Source organism: Salmo salar, chromosome 18, assembly GCF_965601325.2.
Source record: "Salmo salar chromosome 18, fSalSal1, whole genome shotgun sequence".
NCBI classification, from domain to species: Eukaryota; Metazoa; Chordata; class Actinopteri; order Salmoniformes; family Salmonidae; genus Salmo; species Salmo salar.
Genome location: NC_138308.1, coordinates 17167971 through 17195709, shown reverse-complemented (window position 1 = coordinate 17195709; position 27739 = coordinate 17167971). Strand labels below are relative to the sequence as shown.

Sequence of the window (27739 nt, the reverse complement as noted above, 5' to 3'; positions counted from 1 at the left end):
CTCCCATGATCTCTCCCCAGGTCCAACTCACTTTTCCCTCCGTTGCACGCTGCTTGGTCCTTGTGTGGTGGGATATTCTGTCACGCTCGTAGAAATGGTCGGACCAAGGCGCAGCGTGATTTGAGTTCCACATCTTTTATTTCTGTGAAACTTAAACAAAACAATAAACAAACTACTACAAACGTGAAAGCCGTAGTGCACAAAACACTAACACAAACAATATCCCACAACCCAGGTGGGAACAATGGAGAACTTAAGTATGATCCCCAATTAGAGACAACGATCAGCTGCCTCTAATTGGAAACCATACCAAGAGCACCAACATAGAAATTAAGAGACTAGAACACCCCCTAGTCATGCCCTGACCGACAACACCATAGAGAACCAAGGGCTCTCTATGGTCAGGGCGTTACAATGGTCTAAACCAGCGATCTGTATACTGACTAATTTGACCAATTGTTTCAATCAAGAGTGGAGCACATTAGTGTAGGCATAAGTTAAAATGCATGAACAACTGGAATGTTCATGAAACCATATTCATTTAAAAGCCACGTGTCTGTATGTACTGTACATATACAATCTTGTACCTTAAAGATATTCCACTTAACGCTCCTGACTAGACTTACTCCCAATGGCACCATTAATTGGCCATTCACAGGTGTTGCAGGGTGATAGTATGGCATGCATTGTAGTGCAATGTCATTCACCTATGCAGTCTGGCTTTCTGGTGCATTAAATGCTCTAGTCAAAGTGGTAATTCCACATAATCAAGAATGCACAATGCCATTTACAGGCTTCTCCAAGTGTAGGCAAAAAAAAGGGACTTAAAAGCACTCTGCTGGATGTGGGTGCGACCAGGAGCAGATACCAGGGTGTGGTAACCATCTCTAACTGGTCACTGCTCCTTTAATCCCCCCACCTCCCCCACCTCCCCCTCAACCCCAAATTCATGTGATAACACTGGCTGTCCAATGGCACGGTGGCAGCATCAGATTTTCGGTGGGTTGTTGGTGACCTGGTCAATCCAGCGCAGGAACCTGCTGACCCGCGTGTACACCCCGGGGAAAGAGGGGTCACCACAGCCATGGCCCCAGGAGATGATCCCCGTCAGCACCCAGCGCCCACCCTCCCCCTGACATACTAGGGGACCACCACTGTCACCCTGGCAACTGTCCACACGCCGACGGTCCGACAGGCTGCCCGCACACAGCATGCGGCTGGTGTAGCGCTCGCCGTATCGCTTCTTACACTTCCAGGTGGGCAGCAGGGGAACCCAGGCCTGCAGCAGAGTACGGGAGTACTCTGAGTCTGAGAAAAAGAGAGAGAATGAGAAAGTGAGTGATGAACAGAGAGATAAGAGTGAGACGGCCAAAATAAATGGAAATGTTCTGTCATATAAATATTGAGCAAAGAACAGATCAAATGGCTGATTCCAATGTAAACACATAGGGAACTCTCCGCAACAGAGAGGCTCATGGTCAGTACCTGTGATGCCCCACCCTGTGATGACACAGGCGGCCGGCCTCTTGCCCCACTTGTTGCCAGGTGCAGGGAGGCAGGCTGAGTTGGTATGAGGGTTGAAGGCCACACAGTTGCCCTCGGTGCCCTTCAGCCTGAGTAGGGCGATATCATACTCCGAGCCCTGGCTGTGGTACTTCCTGTGGATGACGATGAGCTCTGGGGACAGGCTGCGCTCAAAGTCATCCCTCTCCTCCGTGTGGTAGTCACCCAGTCGCAGCACATAGCGAGATGGGTCCCTGCCAAACCTAGGAAAGAGGGAGAGAACAGAGTGAGGAAAAAAAGAAAAGGTAAGAGAGGGAATTAAGGTCTGAGGAAGTTAAGCCAAGCTGAAAAGAGGACTTGATTATCTCCTGCCAAGAAAAACACATTTGAATTGAAAAGATCAAGGCAGTGACTCAAATACAAGTATCACTTATAAGTGGCATGATATCAATCTCTTATTAATAATATTTGATAAATGATTGACATAGATCAAGTATTTGATCAAATGTATATATTACTGTATGCTACACTTTTAATTTTTTATAATGTGGTCACTGCAATTCCATCATTGGGCACTAGATGTCTTTGTGGCCCACCTCTTGAAGCAGTGTGCAGCAGTCAGGACCCAGCAGGAGTTGATGAGCGTGGCTCCACACAGTGGATGGTTCCCTTTGGACTGGGACTTAAGCCACAGAGACACCTGCCAAGGCCAGTCCCCCCTACCACACCCAGGGGAGGAGAGAGAACATTAGTAGAAATAGATCATGGTTGATTTGATGTTATGATTTCACTTGTGTATGTGTTTGCATATATCTATGCAGTCATACGGTAATAGAACCGCTGAGAATCTGTGTGTGTATGTGTGTGTGTGTGTGTGTGTGTGTGTGTGTGTGTGTGTGTGTGTGTGTGTGTGTGTGTGTGTGTGTGTGTGTGTGTGTGTGTGTACTGTACTTTACTATTTATATTTTTGACTACCGGTACTTCAACTTTTACTTCACTACATTCCTAAAGAAAATAATGTACTTTTTACTACATACATTTTCCCTGACACCCAAAAGTACTCGTTACATTTTGAATGTTTAGCAGGATATGAACATGGTCCAATTCACACACTTATCAAGAGAACATCCCTGATCGTCCCTACTGGCTCTGTGTGGCCCTGGCTATCCGTAAATGTAAAAAATGAAAATAATGAATTTGAAACGATTTATACTTTTACTTTTGATACTTAAGTATATTTTAGCAATTACATTTACTTTTGATACTTAAGTATATTTAAAACCAAATTGTTTTTTACTTTTACTCAAGTAGTATTTTACTGGGTAACTTTCACTTTTACTTGAGTTATTAAGGTATCTTTACTTTTACTCAAGTATGACCATTTGGGTACTTTTTCCACCAGCGTACCTGATTGACTTGTCCCCACCAATAATCCTTCTCCTGCGTCGCTGTGTGTTTGGCCTCATGCCACAGGTCTGCGTTATTATGGCGCCGTCCCCCACCGGTTCGGGGACGTAGTCACAGATGACCCCTGCATCCTCACTATGCCGGCAGTCATGGGCATCTTCTCCCTCGGCCGGACACTCCCCCAGGGACGTCTCAGCCCCTGTGCACCTAACATTGTCCAGGTGGATGAGGCCCTGGCCCTCTCCAAAATAGGCCATGGAGCGAGCCTTGGACACCCCACTGAAGAAGAGACACAGGGAAGGTGAATCTCAATATTCCAAAGTGGCCCTGTCTCCTGAATGGCAGTTAAACCTCTTGAGGATACCCTAGGATAGGGGGCGCCACAGCGCATTTTGAAAAAAAATCGTTCCCATTTTCAACGGCCTACTAATCAAACTCAGAAGCTAGGGCATGCATATACTTATTATATATGGATAGAAAACACCCTAAAGTTTCTAAAACTGTTTGAATGGTGTCTGTGAGTATAACAGAACTCAAATGGCAGTCAAAACCCCGAGACCGATTGAAACAGGAAGTGGAATTCAGAATTGTGGACTCGACTTCTCATCTTTCCCTATAAATCACACCGTTAACCATGGTTCAGTGAGCACTTCCTATTGCTTCCACTAGATGTCGCCAGTCTTTTCACAGTGGTTTGAGCCTTATACAGTCGAAACTCAGTGAATGAGACTCATTGGAAATTGGTCACAGGGGATGGGCCATCACCATTATGACGCCGGCGGCCATGTCTACCCCCACCTTTGGAAACGGTTTTAAAGGCAATGAAATCATCCCCCTCGAATCTTATTGGCTCTCTTGGTGTTACAGGCCCTGAAGATTAATGTTTTACAACGTTTGACATGTTTGAACGAACCTACAGGCGGGAGAATCTAATTTTATCCGGAACTTCAGCCCTGCGCTTGGAGAGAGCCCTAGGACGCGCTACCAACAGCAGGCTAATGGAACGTGAAGTATGGACTTTTTAGACCGAAAATACATCTGTTGTGGACCTGGGATGCTTTCTGATGAAGACAACTAAAGGTAGGCGATTATTGACAATATTATACAAGATGAGATGTGACATGCGATTGTTCCAAGATGGCGCCGAGCTCTGTATATTAGCTCATTTTCTGAGTATCGCATCTCCTTTTATCGCAAAGTGTGATTACCCAGTAAAGTTAATTTAAAATCTGGTATGACAGGTGTTCTCAAGATTGACAATATAAATTTAAAAAATCGTTATCGGATAGTAATTTAGGGAATTGTAGCATTGTTTACCGGGACGCATTTGAGGGGAAATTATTTAGTCAACGTCAGACGCCGATGTAAAATGCTGTTTTTATATATAAATATGACCTTTATTGAACAAAAGAATGCATGCATTGTATAACATGATGTCCTAGGTGTGTCATCTGATGAAGTTTGTAAAAGGTTAGTGCTGCATTTAGCTGTTTTTTGGTTATATGTGATGCAAGTGGTTGGTCGGAAAATGGCTCTGTTGCTGCTTTTTACGATGGACTCATCTAACATAATCTAATGATTTGCTTTTCCTGTAAAACCTTTTTGAAATCGGACGACGTGGGTCGATTCAGGAGAGGTGTATCTATAAAAAAAAAAAATTGCCGATATGATTTTTCGCTGGATTTTGATCCCGCTGACGGGATGAGACGCTGAAGAGGTTTTAAAGGAAATCACATACTTGGCAGTGAAATATGAAGTATTCTGCAAATGAGGGAAAGGATATATGATACAATGGCAAACATGAAAGAGAGAATCCATATTTACACAAATCCCAGCTGCCTGCAGACCACTGCAGCGTTGATGTCATTCCAGCCGTCATCGCACACGCTCCCCCATTGGCCATTCAAAAACACCTCCACACGCCCCTCCTTCCGGCTCTCTCCAGCAACCAGTCGCACCAGAGGGCCTGAGGCCAGAACAGAGAACCACAATAAACCGCAATATATTACCATAATAACAATATTGAATTTGACTTTTCTTTGCAATATTCACCAGATAAGATAGACATCTAACTAAGATATGTTGATAGCAATTCTGATTTGAGGTCTTATGAGGTCTCAGTGGGTACAGTGAGTACAGTGGATACAGTGAGTACAGTGGGTACAGTGAGTACAGTTGGTACAGTGAGTACAGTGAGGCCTACCTGTGATGTGTGGCAGCCCTGGCATCTCGTTGGTTTCACCTCCCCTCTCACAGCGCACCCCTACGTCCTCGCTGTGGGAGCAGTCGTGGCGTCCCCACTCGGCGTGCCCGCAGGCCAGCAGGGTGCCCTCTGAGCCCTTGCACTGCACCTCATCCAGCAGGATTAGCCCTGTACCCTCCCCGTACAGCCCGTCTGACGCCACCTCTGCACGCCCTCTGCTGGACCAAACACGCCATTACTGCAGTATCCCTACAATATTACTACAGTTAAACCTAATTCACGTTCCCAATACATTGTATTTGTACATACAAGGACCCCTGTAGACCGACCTGAAGCCCAGCTGTCTACAGACCACTTCTGCGTGGTGCTCAGTCCAGTTGTCATCACACACCGTACCCCAGTCCCCAGAGTGGTACACCTCCAGACGACCTTCCCAGGGACTGTCAGACCCCACCAGCCGCACCACACCATCTGCAACACGGTGTGTGTATGAGACAGTGTGTATGTATTTTCCATACAAATATGTGTATGTTCACAAAGCGTTCCTGTCCTGACTCCTGACCTGTATATGGGTTACAGGACACACCAGCATCCTCCATGTGGTCACAGTTGTGTTGTTGCCAGTTGTTGTGGGGACACTCCTCCAGGGAAAGCTCGTTGCCTGTACACTGCAACCTGTCAAGGAAGATGGGTCCAGAGCCCTGACCAAAGTGGGCCCACGTCCACGCTTTCGGTACCCCCCTGAGTGGACACACACACACACACACACACACACACACACACACACACACACACACACACACACACACACACACACACACACACAGGCATACACAATGACCATATATGGACATGTAATATATGGCAACCACTCAAGGGTCATCCTGATGTACACATATAAAATGCATTCCCACCAAGTAAACAGGCCTTACACGTACTGTACAGAGCACACACACATGCACTTACACAGCAGAGAAACACATATACACGACACAAAAAACACTCACACACACCAAATATAGTTATGGAGAGATAAATGATTCATGATCTGAAATGAGTCCTGGGACAGATCCACTTTCTTTGTTTATCCACTCTTTGTGTGTGTGTGTGTGTGTGTGTGTGTGTGTGTGTGTGTGTGTGTGTGTGTGTGTGTGTGTGTGTGTGTGTGTGTGTGTGTGTGTGTGTGTGTGTGTGTGTGGTACATGTGTACATGTGTATACATGTGTGTCTGAGCAAAGAGAATTCCCCAGTGGCTTGCTTTGCAGGCCCTTATTTGTCAGAAGCCAGGTGAAATGCTAAGAGTGGCGATGACGTCTGAATAATCTGGATGAACTGGCACCTCTCCTCCAGCAGAGCAACAACCCCAAACACTGTAGGCCATCAAAAATGCATGCCTTCCGTTCATCTATATTGATATAGTTCACTCAGTGGGAATGTAGCAGTGTAAAAAGGCTATCCTAGTAGGAGTGCATCCATCTCTGTGGAGAGCAGAGAGCTTTGGTTGGTGGGTAACTTCAAGCCTGGGAACCATTGCTGTTTGCTACCACTGATAGGGTTTAACCTTTAGTTTTTACCTACATATGTACTAGATGACATTTAGTGGAGAGAATCACATTCAAAACCCATGTGCTGCATGTCAAGCACCATCCTCCAAGCAACTAGCCATCGGAATCCCAGTGCTGCTCACCCAAGGCCCAACTGCCGACAGACAACTTCAGCATCGATGTCATCCCACTGGTCATCACAGATGGTGCCCCACCTCCCATCATGGTACACCTCCACACGACCCTCAAAGTCCTCCAGGCCACCTACCAACCTCAAGGGGGCGCCATTGCCTGAAAAAGACAGCAGAAATCAAATAAAGTCCAAGTTTACTGGTCACATTACTCACGTACACAGATTTGCAGGTGTTATAGCAGGTGAAGCTAAATTCTTGGGTTTCTAGCTCCAACAGTGCAGTAGAATGTCTTGTGTTACTAGCTCCAGCAGGGCAGTAGAATGTCTTGCAAATACAATACAAATACACAAATAATCAAAAAATCTAAACAAGAAATCAAGAAATGACAGAACAAGTCCAATTACCAATCCAGAGTAGATATATTAGAGTGAGCATGGGACAGAATCCAGAATATGAATACGCGGTGTGTATAGACATTATGTAAATTGGAAAGAAATGGTATGTACAGTAGTAGGTATATTAGGATGAGCTATGTCAATAATACAGTATATACATGTACAGTAAGTAGACAACAGTATATAAACAGAATGTGTGGTGACTAGCATTCAATAACACGATATACATGGGGAAATAGTCTCAAGGTGCAGGGCAGAGTACCGGGCAGGTAACTGGCTAACTGGCTAACAGTCTGATGGCCTGGAGATAGAAGCTGTTTTTCAGTCTCTTTGTCCCGCTTTTGATGCACCTGTACCGTCACTACAATCAATGATAGCAGAGTGAACAGACCATAGCTCGGCTGGCTGAGATCCTTGATGATCATCTTGGCCTTCCTTTTACACTGTCAAAATGCCCTGAAGGGTAGGCAGCGTGCCCCTGGTGTTGTGTTGGGCTGACCGCACCACCCTCTGGAGAGCCATGTGGTTAGGGTGGCGCAGTTGCCCTACCAGGCCGTGATGCAGCCCGACAGAATGCTCTCAATGGTGCTGTAAAAGATTCTGAGGGTCTAAGGGGCCATGCTGAATTTCTTTAGCCGCCTGAGGTTATAGAGGGGCTGTTTTGCCTTCTTCACCATGGTGTCGGTGTGGTGGGACCATTTCAGGTCCTCAGTGAGGTGCACACCTAGGAACTGGAAGCTTTAAACCTTCTCCACTAAGGCCCTGTCGATGTGGATGGGGATGTTTTCCCTCTTCTGTCTCCTGTAGTTCACGATCAGCTCCATCGTTCTTCTTGTCCAGGTGGGATAGGGCGGTTTGCAGTGCAACAGCAATTGTGTCGTCTGTGGATCTTTTGGGGCGGTATGCAAATTGGAGTGGGTCTAGCGTGTCAGGAAAGGTGGAGGTGATATGGTCCTTGACTGGTCTCTCAAAGTACTTCATGATAACAGAGGTGAGTGCTACGGGGCGATAGTCATTTAGTTCAGTGACCTTAGCTTGCTTGGGTACAGGAACAATGGTGGACATCTAGAAGCAAGTGGGGACAACAGACTGCGATAGGGAGAGATTGAATATGTCCGTAAATACTCCAGCCTGCTGGTCTGCGCATGCACTGAGGACGCGGCTTGGTATGCCATCCGGGCCGGCAGCCTTGTGATGGTTAACACGCTTGAAAATCCCATCATATCGACTACAGAGATCAGGAGCTCGCAGTCCTCGTGAGCATCAGAAGCCCACAATGGCGGTTCTGTGTTGTTTTCCTCAAAGCAGGCAAAGAATGTGTTAAGTTTGTCTGGGAGTGAGGTGTCGGTGTCACTGACGTGGCTCTTAATAGTCAGTGATTATCTGAAGTCCCTGCCATATGCGTCTCGTATCTGAGCCATTTAATTACGACTCCACTTTGTCGCTGTAATGTCTTTTTGCCTCTTTGATTGACTTACAGTGCATTTAGAAAGTATTCACACCCCTCGACTTTTTCCACATTTTGTTGTGTTAATAGGTTGTATTAAAAATTGGATTTCATTGTAATTTTTTTGTCAACGATCTACATAAAATACTCTGTAATATCAAAGTGGAAGCGAAATTCACACATTTGTAAAAACTTTTTAAAATAATATGAAAAATAAAACACTGATATATCTTGATTACATATATCTTGATTACAAGTATTAAACCCCCTGAGTCAATACATGTTAGAATCACCTTTGGCACCGATTACAGCTGTGAGTCTTTCTGGTTAATTCTCTAAGAGCTTTGCACACCTGAATTGTACAATATTTGCACATTATTCTTTAAAAAAGTCTTCAAGCTCTGTCAAGTTAGTTGTTGATCCTTGTTACAGCCATTTTCACATAATGGCATAGATTTTCAAGCCAATTTAAGTTAAAACTGTATCTAGGCCACTCATCAACATTCAATTTCGACTTGGTATGCAACTCCAGTGTTTGGCCTTGTGTTTTAGGTTATTGTCCTGCTGAAAGGTGAATTTGTCTCTCAGTGTCTGTTGGAAAGCAAACTGAGCCAGGTTTTCCTCTAGGATTTTGCCTGTGGTTACCTCTATTCCATTATTATGATTTTAGATTTTTGGGATTGTTGTTGTAATCTTTTTCCCGTTTTCTCCCCAAATTCGTGATTATGATCTTGTCTCATCGCTGCAACTCCCCAACGGGATCGGGAGAGGCGAAGGTCGAGTCATGCGTCTTCCGAAACATGACCCGCCAAGCCGCGCTTCTTAACACCTGCTCGCTTAACTCGGAAGCCAGCTGCACCAATGTGTCGGAGGAAACACTGTTCAACTGACGACCGAAATCAGCCTGCAGGCGCCCGGCCCACCACAAGGAGTCACTAGAGCACGAAAAACCAAGTAAAGCCCCACGACCAAACCCTCCCCTAACCCGGACGATGCTGGGCCAATTGTGCGACACCCTTTTTATTTATTTATTTATTTATTTATTTATTTATTTATTTATTTCACCTTTATTTAACCAGGTAGGCAAGTTGAGAACAAGTTCTCATTTACAATTGCGACCTGGCCAAGATAAAGCAAAGCAGTTCGACAACATACAACAACACAGAGTTACACATGGAGTAAAACAAACATACAGTCAATAATACAGTAGAAAAATAAGTCTATATACAATGTGAGCGAATGAGGTGAGATAAGGGAGGTAAAGGCAAAAAAGGCCATGGTGGCAAAGTAAATACAATATAGCAAGTAAAACACTGGAATGGTAGATTTGTAGTAGAGGAAAGTGCAAAGTAGAAATAAATAATGGGGTGCAAAGGAGCAAAATAAATAAAATAAATAAATACAGTAGGGGAAGAGGAAGTTGTTTGGGCTAAATTATAGATGGGCTATGTACAGGTGCAGTGATCTGTGAGCTGCTCTGACAGCTGGTGCTTAAAGCTAGTGAGGGAGATAAGTGTTTCCAGTTTTAGAGATTTTTGTAGTTCGTTCCAGTCATTGGCAGCAGAGAACTGGAAGGAGACGCAGCCGAAGGAGGAATTGGCTTTGGGGGTGACCAGAGAGATATACCTGCTGGAGCGCGTGCAACAGGTGGGTGCTGCTATGGTGACCAGTGAGCGGAGATAAGGGGGGACTTTACCTAGCAGGGTCTTGTAGATGACCTGGAGCCAGTGGGTTTGGCGACGATTATGAAGCGAAGGCCAGCCAACAAGAGCGTACAGGTCGCAGTGGTGGGTAGTATATGGGGCTTTGGTGACAAAACGGGTGGCACTGTGATAGACTGCATCCAGTTTGTTGAGTAGGGTATTGGAGGCTATTTTGTAAATGACATCGCCGAAGTCGAGGATCGGTAGGATGGTTAGTTTTACGAGGGTATGTTTGGCAGCATGAGTGAAGGATGCTTTGTTGCGAAATAGGAAGCCAATTCTAGATTTAACTTTGGATTGGAGATGTTTGATGTGAGTCTGGAAGGAGAGTTTACAGTCTAACCAGACACCTAGGTATTTGTAGTTGTCCACATATTCTAAGTCAGAACCGTCCAGAGTAGTGATGCTGGACAGGCGGGCAGGTGCAGGCAGCGATCGGTTGAAGAGCATGCACTTAGTTTTACTTGGATACACCATCCAAAGTGTAATTAATAACTTCACAATTTTCAAAGGGATATTCAATGTCTGCTTTTTTATTTTACTCATCTACCAATAGGTGCCCTTCTTTGTGAGGCATTTCAAAACCTTCCTGGTGTTTGTGGTTGAATCTGTGTTTGACATTCACTGCTCGACTGAGGGACCTTACAGATAATTGTATGTGTGGGGTACAGAGATGAGGTAGTCATTAAAAAATCATGTTAAACCCTATTATTGCACACAGAGTGAGTCCATGCAACTTATTATGTGACTTGTTAAGCACATTTTTACTCCTGAACGTATTTAGGCTTGCCATAACAAAGGCCTTGAATACAAAGGGCTTGAATACTTTTTGACTCGAGACATTTCAGCTTTTCATTTTTATTAATTTGTAAACATTTCTAAAAACATATTTCCACTTTGATATTATGGGGTATTGTGTGCAGGCCAGTGACACAAAATCAAAATGTAATCAATTTTAAATTCAGGGTGTAACAACAAAATGTGGAAAAAGTCAAGGGGTGTGAATAATTTCTGAAGGCACTGTATGGAGGTCATAGCTGGTCTGTTAGTACTCATCCATGTTCCCAGTCACCTTACCGTAGTTAAATGCGGTGGCTCACGCAGTTACTAGGCAGAACATGTTGGCATCATGTTACAATAGAAACAACTGTTCTTCTCAGTTATCGACTTATGGATCTCTTGGTCTCCTTGATGAATGCAAATGTAAATAACTTCTTGCCCAGTGCCATGATAAATAAAGCAATCCAAACCACAGAACTGTTGGAGTGCAATGACCCCTAACCATAGAGTTTGGTTCAAAGCTCCGGCATGTCATGCAGGGAGAAGGAAAGAGGGGTAGATGAGTTATGCAATCTGAATATGTGAGCTGCCCTGACAGAGAAGTTGAGGAGGTGGGGGTTGTTTGGGGTAGGGGGGTCAGAAGGGGGGTGCATGTGTGCCCTGTGGGACCCCTCCCACCTCCCTGGCAGGGCCTCAGGACTCTCAGATAACTTTCTCCTCCTAAAGTTTCAGACTGAATAATTCCCTGCACTGCACTAAATATACTGAGTGTACAAAACATGCTCTTTCCATGACCAACTGACCAGGTGAATCCAGATGAAAGCTGTCACTTGTTAAATCCACTTCAATCAGTGTAGATGAAGGGGAGGAGACAAGTTAAAGAAGGCTTTTTAAGCCTTGAGACAATTGAGACATGGATTGTGTATGTGTACCATTCAGAGGGTGAATGGACAAGACAAAATATTTAAGTGCCTTTGAACAGGGTACGGTAGTAGGTACCAGGCGCACCGGTTTGTGTCATGAACTGCAACGCTGCTGGGTTTTTCACGCTCAACAGTTTCCTGTGTGTATCAAGAATGGTCCACCACCCAAAGAACATCCAGCCAACTTGACACAACTGTGCGAAGCACTGGAGTCAACATGGGCCAGCATCCCTGTGGAACACTTTCGACACCTTGTAGAGTCCACACCCTGACGAATTGAGGCTGTTCTGAGGGCAAAAAGGGATGCAACTCAATATTAGGAAGGTGTTCTTAATGTTTTGTACACTCAATGTATATAGCCTCTACTCCTCTGGGCATTCCCTTCTATACCCTCATTCTAACACACCACTGTTGTTGTTCCCTCTGCCCCTTTGGGACTCTCTGACACAAGTGCTGCATAAGCCGCGAGGGCGTACTGGCAGGCTCAGAGAGCTCTAAAAGCTATGTGAATGACTAGACAGGCAACATCAGCTCCCTCTTGGCTGTGCTGCTCAGAAGAAACTGCTCTTGTTCTAGCTTTGCAGTGTTTGTGTTTTGGAGATGAGTATTGGGCCAGAGAATCTTAGCCATGAATCTCACCCTCTGGCCCACGCAGCTCTGACTAAGGTGGGAGAAGAACACTGGAGCTCTAAGAAAGAGGGAACAGTCTCTCTCTGTCCCTGTCTCACTCAACTGAAGGGGAAGTGGCTCTTTGCTGCTTTAGTACCTCTACATGTGTAATATGCCTAGCAATACAGTATGTACTATATTTATATGTGTAGCAACTGTGATAAATCTCCACTACTTATACCCAAGGCTGTTTTGAAATCTCCAACACCCTCACCTTCAGGTGCAGCACACACCACCCCCGCTTCGTTGCCATGGTTACAGTCGCTAGTGACAAACTTCCGACTCCTGCAGTCCAGCAGAGAGTTTTCGTTGCCACGGCAGCCAAGGCGTTCATAGTGGAAGAGTCCAGAGCCGGGCCCGAAATAGGAGTGCTGGAGGGCTGTGCCGATCTCACTGCAGACAGAAAGACAGGATGGACGGAGAGAGAAAGATAGATGGACAGTCAGGAGTGGAGAGAATGATGTGACATACACACCCACACACACACAGCTATAAAACTATCTCAGTAGCTCTCACCCCAGTCCAAGCTGTTTGCAGATCACACTGGCATCGCGGTCGGTCCAGTGTGTATCACATACCGCCCCCCACTGGCCATTTAGGTATACCTCCAGACGCCCGCTCTGAGGGGAGGACCCACCTACCAACCTGGCAGCTCCTGGAGAGGAGGGAGAGGAGAGAGAAGAGAGGGCATTAAGGTATGGTACAGCACCAGAGATTGTGAAATCATTTGAAATGACAGGTGGAACATCTCTCTCTCACACCCATCAGAAACAGACAGACAGACAGATTGCTCCCTCGTTAATCATAAATCCAACAGGTGTGATTATCTCAGGATAATTGCATAGAACACTTACATATTTCAACCTGGCAGGCACGCACCCGAAAAACAGACATGGGCACGCACGCGTTCACACACATACACGTTAACTGATAGAAAGCTTGGGAGAGCTAGACAGAGACAGACTGATAATGACAGCAAATACAGATGTAGCTAAACAGATTTCAAAACGAGGGTATTGCCTCTGGCACTACATACAAGCAAGGTTCTGACAGGCCAGTAAAAAGAGAGACGGTTGTCTAACGGACAGGCAGGGTTACACTCCCATTGGGGGGCGGGAGTCACAGAGAGAACAATATCAGCTGCCTGATGGATAGGTGGAAAACACCGTGGGAGGAGCTTACTGACAGACTGGAAAACAGACAGGATATATTGGGGCGTAGACAGATTGAGAAACAAAAACCATATAGGCAAGAAACACAGATAGACATAGACAGACATAGACAGACAGGCACATAGGTTGCCTAGACACATAGAGACATAGATTTCCTGCCAGAGCAATATGATCACCCCAAAAACACTGCAAAAATACAAAGATACCTAGTGATTACTTTTTGGTCACTTTGGAATTCATACACCACTAAAAATAATCTGGTTCCAGGTAGTTACCCAGCAGTACTGATTCCCTTGAAGTAAGTATTAGTCGGTAAATCCTCACCCTGATGGCAGTCGCAGTAGGCCCAGCCGATGGCTCCAGAGCTCTGGCGGAAGAAGCACCAGGGGTTGGATTCACGGTCGGGGTTGCGGCAGTAGCTGTGGTCGCCCAGCCCCCGGCTCGGGTACTGCAGGACGTAGTCTGGGAACTCTGTCCACTTTAAGCAGGGCGAACCAGAGTCAGTCTGAGACACGGAGCCATTATAGTAACCCAGCTCAGTGAAGCCCTCTGAACAGGACAGAGGAGCTAGGGAGACAGAGTCACATTCAGATACAATACTATAGGTTAATCAATGGATGAGCTTCTTAACACAGTATAGCAATAATTATTTTTGTGAGACGAAGTGGGGGGGGTAAAGCTGAGTTTTAAAATGAAGTCACAATAAGCCAGGCAAGGTTTAAAAAGATGTCCTCTCCTTTGTCTCTCTCTTTTGTTTCCGATCCTCAGAGGTATAGAAGTGAGTCACCTGACTGGTCAGACTGACAGCCCGGTGCTGCAGTGCAGGGGCCAGAGTATTTGTGTAGGTCTGCTTTGCTGAGTCACAGAGCGTGGCGGGCTACCTTCAGACAACCTGAAAACCTGAGCCCTTACTACAGCCCATCTGTGTCTGTGTATGCTTGTGTGTCTGTATCGCTTAGGAATTGTCCTTGAAATGCACCCTAGGCATACATGTCTTAAAATTATATTAAACATTAAAATCCTTCATGATTATTTTCTCAATGCTGTTGAAAGGATAGTTTGATCAGAGCATAGACACTGTATACCACTTTGGAGTGGACGACAATTCCTCAAGAGGGGTGGATGCTTGTCTTGAGAATCCAGTGCATTAGCCATGAGTTCCTACAGGGCTTACTGGGAAACTGAAACTCACTGCAACGCAATCCTCTGAATATTCGGGCCTTTTTAATTCCAGAATCATTCGACTGGGTCTACAATTGCTGCAGCTCTATCCTCTAATTGCCTTTGTGAAGACATGAGCTGGGATTGTAATGGGAAACCTGAGCTCAGGGACTCAGTTTTACAAACTAATCTATACAGGTTAAAGAGCCTCTGGGACCACCTATAAAGCTGACCCATCACATTAAATAGGAGTGGGACATTAAACACAAGCATACATTCATCTGGTCCACAGATTGAGTTTTAAAGAGGGGAGGGTCTGTGGTTTAATGACAACCAGAGCCAGGGTGAGCCCTGAACCTGGTCCATAAACCCATGTATTTCCAATGGATCAATGTCTGGTAATACATCATGCAAAAAATGGAGACAATTTATTGAATTAGTCAGTTAAAGAAAATCCAGGAAAAAATATGTCTCCAACTTAATTTTGAGTTCCTTTCCACGGCTCTGAGCATCGCGTGTTTAATCCCAGTGCTAGGCACTCGTTATGTAATTTTAGATTTTCTGTTTGAGCCCCATCCTTAACCCTAAATTTAACCACTCAGAATGAATGCCTAAACATAACTAATAATCTATAGATGGCACCACACTCCATAATAAAAAGGGCAACACACTCCATAATCTATGTTGCCTGCATGTATGGCAAATGTCTCCATTTGCCATGGATGTTACGTTGACTAATTATCAGTCCCTTTTCAAGGGGCTATGTATGGGCGGAACTGCCTTATAATCACTCTTTAGTAGTAGCTAATATTCACCTTTAGGTCCATGCTTCCTGTGATGTGTAACTGATATGGCAGTACCTCAGGCCATGGTGTGTGCGTACTGTAAATGATATGAAGGAGAGACGCGCTAACATCCCTCTGGAGCCAGGTGTTAAACCCTGAGGAGAGTGGAGGGAAGTGGATATGGACACTGGGGTCCGGCCAGGGAAGGAAGACACCCTCATCACGTACCTAAACTCCTCCTCCTGAACTCTCTAAACCAGTGGATTAGGGGCCGCAAGTCCTTTCAGTTGTCGTTGGGCAAACATTCACACCTGTGAGCGATCGCTCGCAAATCTACACCCGCCCAGCGTGTGGTCTAACCCCTGTCTGTGTTTGTTTGAGGGACAGCCAGTTAGCGTTCACACAGGCTTAGTGACTTAGTTAAGACCAACCAAATCCCGCTGCTGTGTAGTGAAAGCTACAACTGAAAGCCAGCAGAATATGCTGGTTTTGGTGTTAGCAGTTCATACTGCAAGGAAAGACCTAGTTAAGCTGCAGCTGGCCAGGAACAGAGCGGCACGTCTTGCTCTTCATTGTAACCAGAGGGCTGATATAAATACTATGCATGCCAGTCTATCTTGGCTAAAAGTTGAGTAGAGACTGACTGCATCACTTCTTATTTTCATTAGAAACATTGATGTGTTGAAAATCTCAAATTGTTTGCATAGTCAATTTACACACAGCTCTGAGACACACACGTACCCCAACAGACATGCCACCAGGGGTCTTTTCACAGTCCCCAAATCCAGAACAAATTCAAGAAAGCGTACAGTATTATATAGAGCCATTATTGCACAAAACTCCGTTCCATCTCATATTGCTCAAATGAACAGCAAACCTGGTTTAAAAAACAAGACAAAGCAACACCTCACGGCACAATGCCTCTGCCCTATTTGACCTAGATAGTTTGTGTGAATGTATTGATATGTAGACTACGTGTGCCTTTTTAAATTGATGTAGTTCTGTCCTTGAGATGTTCTTGTCTATTAATGTCCTGTATTATGCCATGTTTTGTGTGGACCCCAGGAAGAGTAGCTGCTGCTTTCGCAACAGCTAATAGGGATCCTAATAAAATATCAAAATACCAAATACCAGCAGTGAGAGACAAGACTGGAGAGAGTATCCAAAGATTGATGCCTGAGAGAGAAGACATCTTGAAGGAGGAATACTCTGCTCAATTGCAGATTGACGTCTTGCCCCAAATCCTGGTCACTTTATGTAGATCTGAAAGGATTGGCTAGGTACAAATGTAGGGTCTTAATTTCATAACCATGTTGCAGAAGAACATTCCTGCATGCAGGAAACAGAACATTTAAAACTTTTACTGTATTTGAGGTTTAAAAAGTATTCTGAAGTTTGTAATTTCAGACTTGATTTTCCCTTACGAAAAATGTATCAACCCCTATAAAAATGTCCATCAATTATAATCCACATTTCCTGTTGCTGCAGGATTATTTTCCTGCTGTTGAAAACTGGCTCAAATTAAGATCCGACATCTGTATGAGCAATACGGTAATAGCTCCACCTTGCTCTTTGATAGACTAGATAGATAGACCAGATAGAATAGTTTTGAATGTGCATTTTTCTAAACACCTATCCAATCTTTTCAGATGTCAGCAGTGTCTAAGGGTTGGAGTCTGTCTTTGTCAAGATGGATCACAGAGGTAGAATGAGAGATTTGTTGGGGTCAATGAGTGCTGGAAGAGTCAAGTTTCAAGTTTCTTTTAATGTCACATGCACAAGTACAGTGAAATGCATTAACCCCAACAATGCTGTAATTAATAACAAAGTAATACAAAAAATAACAAGGTAGAACAAAAACACGCAATATCTAAAAAACTAGAACTAATAAGAACACAATAAAGTAAGTAAGCATTATATATACAGAGTCAGTTCAGGTACCATACCTACAATGTGCAAAGACACTGGATCGATAGAGGTAGATATGTACAGTACAGGGGTTAGGTGACTAGGCATCAATATATATGATAAACAGAGTAGCAGAAACATAGATGATGATTGTATGTGAGTGGGTGTTGTGTAGAGCCTTCCTCTGACACTGCCTAATATAGAGGTCATGGATGGCAGGGAGCTTGGCCCCAGTGATGTACTGGGCTGTGCTGGGCTGTCCACACCGGTCTCAGGCGCAGTTTGTCTTCTAAGCCCTCCTATGCTGTCAACATCATGGCAGGTACCATTGAATAATACCAAGTGTGACTGACAGTTATTTGTCCCAACTCCCAGTCTAAATGACTCCCCAGAAAGCAAAGCCAAAACGTCCTTTCCTCTCAGAGGCTGTGCTTTTCTTTCCTCTTCAACTAAACTGTGTTCTCATTTTTCAATTTGTATCTGCCATTCCCTAAGGCATTGAATATTTTAGAAAGTAAATATGGTTTTGAGACACTGAGATGTGTGAGATGTTTTTATGTACTAAGCTGATCCTAAATCCTTCTGAGTCACCACTATCTGTGATGGTGTTTCTTCTCAGCACATGTCTCAATCTCACAATGATTCCACCTCATCCAGCTTCCCTGCCTGGCATATTGACAGGAGAAACATATTTGATAGAGTTCACACAGTGAGAGGGTGCCAGACACAGAAAGGTTATTAGGAAAGGTTACCGGAACACACTGATCCTTAAACACACACACGCACGCGCCACACAAACAGACACACGCTCACACACAGATTCAAACACACACATGGACAAGCTTACGCTGCAGACACAAACACGAACACACAAAACCCCAAAGACAAATCAAAAGATCACCAGCACGTCAAAGCAGACGTGCTGTATCGAATGTGTATGTGTATGGATAACCTCAGTTCCCATGCAGAGGAGCTGAGTGAGTATATGAATGCATGCATTGAGCGCAAGAAACTAAGTATGCACGTGGGTGTCATAAAAATGTTCCACTGTCCATCCTAGTTTTAATAAGCTCTAAAGTCTCTTAGCATAGCTCAAATTCTATCCCTGATGGGTGTCTATAGTTGAGCCACAAATGGAAACAACCATCTATAATACCCAGACTGGAACTCCCGTTGACACCCCATAACATAACAGTAACTTCAGCGAAGACAAGAACCAGACATGCAGTATCTGGTTGATGGAAAGTGGGAGTCTTTATCAGAGATGATGTCAGGGCTCTAAAAGCAGGGCCTTGTTTAAATCAGGGCCACTCGCATTTCCATAAGTGAAAGCCTGAACATGAGGCAATCTGGTAGGAATCTCATTCTGTCTGAGCATGAACTAGGAGTCTAAGGCGTGGGATGGGTAAAGGGGGGGTTGGTAGGGTTGGATAAGATATTAGCATCGCGCCCGAGGGATCCAAAGGACTGGACCTGCCTGGGCATGGAGGGTGTGGTGATGGTTCAAAGACTAATTGGTATATGAGATGAAATGTTGTATCTATCATCCCAACTCTTTCATCTAATAACCATCCATTTCCATGTACATGCTAAAATTCATATCACATTACAAGCTGAACGAGAGATCAAGTGTTCCCTTCATCAACTCAGCAATACTGAGCACTGTGTGATTTTGCCTATTTCTTAGCTGCAGGGATCCGGCTTGGATGAATCCCTAACCTTCAAAAAGGAGAACTCTTTTTTTTCTAGGAAAAAGCAGCTTGCATTTTCAAAGCTGTTTGGTGCTAATACCAAAGCTGGTTATGAGTCTTTTGGCTGTGGATAAGACGTTTTTGAAATGAGGTTAAAGAGAGCGAGAGCGAGAGCAAGAGATGTTGAACGTTGCCTAACTATCGTCCCATCCTTCAGGGGCCCAATCAGAATCACCATCTGATTATGAGCAGTGCTGGTGACAAAGGACTCGGTAATAACGGCTTTAGCAGAGGAAGGGGGCATTTTTGATTAAGGGCTTTTTCAAGCTTTTAATCTGAATTGGTGACATTTTGCTGAAACAACACACCCCCATCTCACATCCACACCCCACATCATCCCACTAAGTATGTACATTTAAGCTATTCATTTAATGCTGCTTAGTTGTTTATCCATGTCCTTAGATGATTTGGAAGAATCAAAATGATGGACGGATGAAATCAAGACCTATTAGAAATAAGAGGAACAGGAAAAGCGGTGTCTACCTGCACTCTGCAGAGTATTTAGGTAGGTGTCTTGAGAGATGACCTGCAAAAAAACAAGACAACAGAATATGAGGCTTCAGGCCTATGCCACTTAGAGAAAGTGTCCCACATTAGCTTATGGATGCTTGTTCATAAGTAGCCCCTTATGTCCTGTAAGTAGCCTTGCGGATTGTTTGAAGCTTTCATACCCAACAACTTATTATCTCTCTCTCACTGTTGTATTATATTGTATTGTAGCCTACTTGTAGTCATGTGATATTACTTTATCATGCTATTCTGTGGATCAGTGAAAATAGTTTTAACATTGTGTTAACCATGTTTATCTCTCTTCTCTTCTGCTATATTTTCAATTACTTCGTCACCACTGAGGCTGGGAACAGGAGGCATAGTTTAGAATGTATATGCAGAATGCAATAAAATGATTGCGGGGTTAAGTTAAGGGGTGCTACTTTAAGGCACCATTATCACAACGGAGGCCACTGAAATCAATACTGTCACGCATGGGAAACAGCACGCGGTGACGCAATGTCTGGGACCAGGTCTACTTTCGGTATAGCATAGTCTGCACATTAGTCAGTTGAACTCTAATAATTGCATCTGTCAATCTAATGGAGACGGGGGCAGCTGGGGTAATGCCTGAAGCATCCTGCAACTTAACGTCAGGAAAAACGTGCCGCTTGCAGACATCTAAAGCACAAATTTATAATGAGACACAGCTCACTAGAAAAAATAGCTTTGAGCAATATTCTTTGGGGAAAGGGACAAGGGGCTGTAGTTCCCTAGCCTATTGGGTAACACTTTATAATAACATTAATAAGACTGAATAAACTATTTATAAATAGTAGCCTATACACATTATTCATAAATACGTATTTATATATTTCTAAACATCTATAAACATGCATACAGTTCACAAGCATTTATAACTTATAATAATTTGTAAAGCATTTATAGTATGTAATATTCATGAGGCTTATTCATTTAAGACTTATTCATAAGACTGATGCATAAAGAGCAAGCGATTAGTAGTCTACAATTGTTGTATTTTACTCCATTGTTTGTGCTTTTGTTATCACTTGATGTATAGCTTGTAACCATGCCTTACAAAAATGTAACATTGCTCTCAAGGAATGTCATTGGCTATGTACATCAATTGCTATTTGCAAGTGAGTATGAAGATATCATTGGATGCATTTGCTCCATTGTTTACACTTTTATTGGTGGCTCACTCTTGCACACCTCAGACTGTAAAACGCATGAGATAACTCACCAGTGTGTTGTGAACAGCATTAGCGTGAGCCGGCTTCAAATAAAAGTCACCCATTGAAACTGATGCAAACTGATACAAATAGAGTAATCATGCAACAATTGGACAAGATAATGCTAAACAAGGTTGGAATGTTTAAAAAGAAATCTGTTGTAATCGCACTGTGGATGTATTTGAATTCAGAATTGCATTGGGGGCATACCTACAGTGCATTCGAAAAGTATTCAGAGCCCTTTACTTTTTCCACATTTGTTACATTATAGCCTTATTCTTAAATGGATTAAATAAAAAATGTTCCTCATCAATCTACACACAATACCCCAGAATGGCCTTGGTCAGGGAGGTGACCAAAAACCCGATGGTCACTGACAGAGCTCCAGAGTTCCTCTGTGGAGATGGGAGAACTTTCCAGAAGGACAACCATCCCTGCAGCACTGGATCAATCAGGCCTTTATGATAGAGTGGCCAGACGGAAGCCACTCCTCAGTAAAAGGCACATGACAGCTCGCTTGGAGTTTGCCAAAAGGCACCTACAGAACTCTCAGACCATGAGAAACAAGATTCTCTGGCCTAATGAAACCAAGATTGATCTCTTTGGCCTGAATGCCAAGCGTCAAGTCTGGAGGAAACCTGGCACCATCCCTACGGTGAAGCATGGTGGTTGCAGCATCATGCTGTGGGGATGTTTTTCAGCGGCAGAGAGACTAGTCAGGATTGAGGGAAAGATGAACGGAGCAAAGTACAGAGAGATCCTTGACGAAAACCTGCTCCAGAGCACTCAGGATCTCAGACTGGGGCGAAGGTTCACCTTCCAACAAGACAACGACCCTAAGCACACAGCCAAGACAACGCAGGAGTAGCTTCGGGATAAGTCTCTGAACGTCATTGAGTGGCCCAGCCAGAGACGGACTTGAACCCGATCGAACATCTCTGGAGAGACCTGAAAATAGCTGTGCAGCGACGCTCCCCATCCAACATGACAGAGCTTAAGAGGATCTGCAGAGAAGAATGAGAGAAACTTCCCAAATACAGGTGTGTCCAGCTTGTAGCGTCATACCCAAGAAGACTCGGGGCTGTAATCACTGCCAAAGGTGCATCAACAAAGTACTGAGTTAAGGGTCTGAAAACTTGTGTAAATGTGATATTTCATTTATTTATACATTTGCACAATTTTATTAAAAACAGTTTTTGCTTAGTCATTATGGGGCATTATGTGTTTATTGATGAGGGAAAAAAACAATGAATACATTTTCGAATAAGGCTGGAATGTAACAAAATGTGGAAACAGTCAAGTGATCTGAATAAATTCCGAATGCACTGCTATATGCACTGTACAGCCTAACCTATGGATTGTGCACCCATGAAATGGGGTATCAGCCAACTCAGTGTTGATCACGCTAATGTAGATCACTCCCTACTGACGTATGACTTGTGCAAGGGATGGGGCGGTTTGACAAAAAGATCTCTCACTATCAAATCTAATCGCCTGCAGATGACAAAAAAATGGGGTCCTATTCAACCAAATGTACAGACTATCGTTTTCTTTATTAATTGATAGGCGCGCTAACTTTGCGCATATAGGACACACAGTCAGCCTTCAGAAATAGACGGAAGGTTAATAATTTATTTATATATACACAGTACCAGTCAAAAGCTTGGACACACCTACACATTCATGGGTTTTTCTTTATTTGTACTATTTTCTACATTGTATAATAATAGTGAAGACATCAAAACTATTAAATAACACATATGGAATCATGTAGTAACCAAAAAAGTGTTAAACAAATTAAAATACACTACCGTTGAAAAGTTTGAGATCACTTTGAAATGTCCTTGTTTTTGAAAGAAAAGCTAATTTTTTGTTCATTAAAATAACATCAAATTGATCAGAAATATAGTGTAGACTGAGCAAGAGGACAAGTACATTAGAGTGTCTAGTTTGAGAAACAGACGCCTCACAAGTCCTGAACTGGCAGCTTCATTAAATAGTACTCACAAAACACCAGTCTCAACGTCAACAGTGAAGTGGCGACTCCAGGATGCAGGTCTTCTAGGCAGAGTTCCTCTGTCCAGTGTCTGTGTTCTTTTGCCCATCTTAATCTTTTATTTTTATTGGACAGTCTGAGATATGGCTTTTTCTTTGCAACTCTGGTTAGAAGACCTGCATCCTGGAGTCACCTCTTCACTGTTGACGTTGAGACTGGTGTTTTGCGGGTACTATTTAATGAAGCTGCCAGTTGAGGACTTGTGAGGTGTCTGTTTGCTCAAATATGCAAAGAGAAATGACAGTCTTGAATGTCAGTCAATCCAGAACATTTCAAGAACTTTTAAACTTTATTCAAATGCAGTCGCAAAAACCATCAAGCGCTATGCTGAAACTGGCTCTCATGAGGACCGCCACAGTAAAGGAAGACCCAGAGTTACCTCTGCTGCAGAGGATAAGTTCATTAGAGTTACCAGCCTCAGATTGCAGCCCAAATAAATGCTTCACAGAGTTCACGTAACAGACACGCCTCAACATCAACTGTTCAGAGGAGACTGCGTGATTCAGGCCTTCATGGTCGAATTGCTGCAAAGAAACCACTACTAAAGGACACCAATAATAAGAAGAGACTTGCTTGGACCAAGAAACATGAGCAATGGAAATTAGACCGGTGGAAATCTGTCCTTTGGTCTGAGTCCAGATTTTTGGTTCCAACCACTGTGTCTTTGTGAGACGCAGAGTAGGTGAATGGACGATCTCTGCATGTTTGGTTCCCAGCGTGAAGCATGGACAGTCAGTGATTTATTTAGAATTCAAGGCACACTTAACCAGCATGGCTACCACAGCATTCTGCAGCAATACACCATCTCATCTGGTTTGTGCTTAGTGGGACAATCATTTGTTTTTCCACAGGACAATGACCCAAAACACACCTCCAGGCTGTGTAAGGGCTATTTGACCAAGAAGGAGAGTGATGGTGCTGCATCAGATGACCTGGCCTCCACAATCACCTGACCTCAACACAATTGAGATGGTTGGGATGAGTTGGATGGCAGAGTGAAGGAAAAGCAGCAAACAAGTGCACAGCATATGTGGGAACTCCTTCAAGACTGTTGGAAAAGCATTCCTCATGAAGCTGTCATCAAAGCAAAGGGTGGCTACTTTGAATAATCTCAAATATAAACTAGATTTTGATTTGTTTAAAACCTGTTAGGGCTAGGGGGCAGTATTGACACGGCTGGATAAAAAACATACCCGATTTAATCTGGTTACCACTCCTACCCAGTAACTAGAATATGCATATACTTATTACATATGGATAGAAAACACCCTAAAGTTTCTAAAACTGTTTGAATGGTGTCTGTGAGTATAACAGAACTCAAATGGCAGGTCAAAACCTGAGAGATTCCTTTACAGGAAGTGGCCTGTCTGACCATTTCTGGAACTTCTTTGCCATCTCTATCTTTTACTAAGGATCTCTGCTCTAACGTGACACTTCCTACATCGTCCATAGGCGCTCAGAGCCCGGGAAAAACCTGAATGTCGTCATTGCAGCCCCAGGCTGAAACACATTATCGCCTTTCTCAAGTGGCCGATCAAGGGACTCTGGGCTTAGGCGCGTGACCTGACTGCTCCCGTCTTTGTGATTTTTTCCTCTGTTTGCCGAAAAGGAGATTCCCGGTCGGAATATTATCGCTTTTCTACGAGAAAAATGGCATAAAAAATGATTTTAAACAGCGGTTGACATGCTTCGAAGTACGGTAATGGAATATTTAGAATTTTTTTGTCACGAATTGCGCCATGCGCACGACCCTTCTTTACCATTTCGGATAGTGTCTGGAACGCACGAACAAAACGCCGCTATTCGGATATAACGATGGATTATTTTGGACCAAACCAACATTTGTTATTGAAGTAGCAGTCCTGGGAGTGCATTCTGACGAAGACAACAAAAGGTAATCAAACTTTTATAATAGTAAATATGATTATGGTGAGTGCTAAACTTGCCGGGTGTCTAAATAGCTAGCCCGTGATGCCTGGGCTATGTACTTAGAATATTGCAAAATGTGCTTTCACCAAAAAGCTATTTTAAAATCGGACATATCGAGTGCATAGAGGAGGTCTGTATCTATAATTCTTAAAATAATTGTTATGCTTTTTGTGAACGTTTATCGTGAGTAATTTAGTATAATGTTAGCGAATTCCCCAGAAGTTTGCGGGGGGTATGCTAGTTCTGAACGTCACATGCTAATGTAAAAAGCTGGTTTTTGATATAAATATGAACTTGATTGAACAAAACATGCATGTATTGTATAACATAATGTCCTAGGGTTGTCATCTGATGAAGATCATCAAAGGTTAGTGCTGCATTTAGCTGTCTTCTGGGTTTTTGTGACATTATATGCTAGCTTGAAAAATGGGTGTCTGATTATTTCTGGCTTGGTACTCTGCTGACATAATCTAATGTTTTGCTTTCGTTGTAAAGCCTTTTTGAAATCGGACAGTGTGGTTAGATTAACGAGAGTCTTGTCTTTAAATAGCTGTAAAATAGTCATATGTTTGAGAAATTAAAGTAATAGGATTTTTAAGGTTTTGAAAATCGCGCCACAGGCTTCAAGTGGCTGTTACGTAGGTGGGACGAATTCGTCCCGCCTAGCCCAGAGATTAACACTTCTTTGGTTACTACATGGTTCCATATGTGTTATTTCATAGGTTTGATGTCTTCACTATTATTCTACACGGTAGAAAATAGTAAAAATTAAAGAAAAACCCTTAAATGAGTAGGTGTGTCCAAACTTTTGATGAGTACTGCATATATATTTATACTAGGGTGGGCTTATACAGCCTTATGTTAAAAACAAGCCAAGTACAATTGCTGAGAATAATGGTCTGTCCAAAGTATTTCCTTCAACGGGCAATGAAACAAACGGATAGGGGTAGGTAGGCTATAATTGCTGGCGCTCAAGTTTTCTTGGGATCTAATACCTTAGTGAAATTAAAATGTAGCCTATAGGGCACGATACAATCATTGGAATGAAAATAAAAGCTTAATAATGATGCATTGCAGCAGTAGGTCTAATATGATATTCAGGTGAAAATTCAAGTGAATATGTTTAACCTCGGAATTCGGGTTTACTGGCACACAGGAAATTGCCACGCACAGCATCGATATTGCCATTCGCGTAAGTGTATATTGGCTACGCATAACTAATAAACTACCCGAAGTCTATTGCCTACACATTTGAATGACTGTAAATCGTAAGGAATTTGGTTAGGTTATCTATGGGTCACCTGTGTTTACCTTTCTGTTGTAAATGAATAGCCGTTCCAAACAGAAACGCAGTGATAATGAAAGAAAAAGCAGGCACATACCTCTCCAGAAACTGAGATCAGAAAACACCATGCAATTGACAGAGAGAAGAGTCCCTTTAAAGCTTCCTTGTCCATCATCCTTTTATATGTGTCATTGCCCGCGCCTTGAGCAGATTTCACCCATATCCAACGCAAAAAGTCAGCCTACAAGTGCAAGCGACACTGACCAGGATAAAGAGAGCCCGATACGGACCGTCCAAAGTTAGGCGAGGCACGGGACAATGAGCCGATGTGGTTGTTTTTTCTGTGTCTGGAAAAAGATACAAAAATAATCGAAACTCCTATGTGACATTACACACCCTGTGGTACCAGCTGTGCTTCAAGCATAGACTATAGCTTAAACGACTACCCCCTTCGTGAGGAAGTGTCACTGAAAGCAGACACCGGTGAGAGAAACACACTCTCTCGCCTTCAGTGCGATGCACATATGCCAAGTCGAGAATAAACACACACAGCGAGCTCAACACTGTCTAGTTGCATTTCACTGGCGTAATGGGGCGTCGCTGTGCGCAGAGGTAAGTTAGTGAAGGGTTTTAGGTTTTATAAAGGAATATGCGATTGAGCTGAGTAGGCCCCTAACTGCATATTGCTGTGGGATTTTGAAGCCAAAATATACCGGAATTTTATGACAAATGTTCCACCTGGATTTGATGTGCACGGTGAATTCAACCCACATCACCAAAACCAAAAAACATTAAATTAGCCCTACGCATCTCCAGAACATGCTTTCAAGGCATGGGCAGTTAAAACAACTCAATTATCAATTAAATGCATATTGCCTTACAGTAATGAGACCTAAACACATTCTCTAACATAAATCAATGTTGCATCCTCATTTAGGCAAGGTTTTGGTAGGTTAGTGCTATCCGGGTTTCTTGGGAAGTCCATACCTTAACCCCTAACCTGTAGCACCTATTTTTTAAGGCCAGAAACGCATATAATAGTAATTTAGAGCACCCCAAGAAAACATTCCCAAATTACAAACTTATAAATCAATTGTCATAACGTTGTAATGTTGTTCAAAAAAATGTGTTTGAGGTTTTCTCCAAATCAGCTCTAACTTCGGAAACAATCCGATAAGGCCCTATGGTCAGTGTAACACTGTGAATGAAAAACTTTGTAAAAAGTGGGATACATTTGTGAGG

At 43.5% G+C, this 27739-nt stretch overlaps 1 protein-coding gene across 1 annotated transcript; it reads right to left on the bottom strand.

Annotated features, from left to right (window-relative positions):
- Positions 1–119: 119 nt before the first annotated feature.
- Positions 120–27020, bottom strand: si:ch211-51a6.2 (neurotrypsin). The gene is made up of 14 exons (XM_014154538.2): positions 26595–27020; positions 19969–20011; positions 14205–14447; positions 13225–13363; positions 12923–13101; positions 6801–6948; positions 5676–5854; positions 5443–5584; positions 5114–5328; positions 4735–4876; positions 2911–3189; positions 2100–2222; positions 1486–1766; positions 120–1308 (listed from the first exon to the last, which is right to left on the bottom strand). Exons 1-14 carry the CDS (start codon positions 26670–26672, stop codon positions 989–991), a joined length of 2511 nt encoding a protein of 836 aa, XP_014010013.1. The 5' UTR covers positions 26673–27020; the 3' UTR covers positions 120–988.
- Between the last annotated feature and the right edge of the window lie 719 nt (positions 27021–27739).

Coding starts and splice junctions, on each gene's coding strand:
- si:ch211-51a6.2 (XM_014154538.2), bottom strand. CDS start 26,672: ATGATGGACAAGGAAGCTTTAAAGGGACTCTTCTCTCTGTCAATTGCA. Junction 5,855..6,800: donor TGTCGGCAGTTGGGCCTTGG/GTGAGCAGCACT, acceptor GTGTCCACTCAG/GGGGGTACCGAAAGCGTGGA. Junction 5,329..5,442: donor TGTAGACAGCTGGGCTTCAG/GTCGGTCTACAG, acceptor TTGGTCCAGCAG/AGGGCGTGCAGAGGTGGCGT.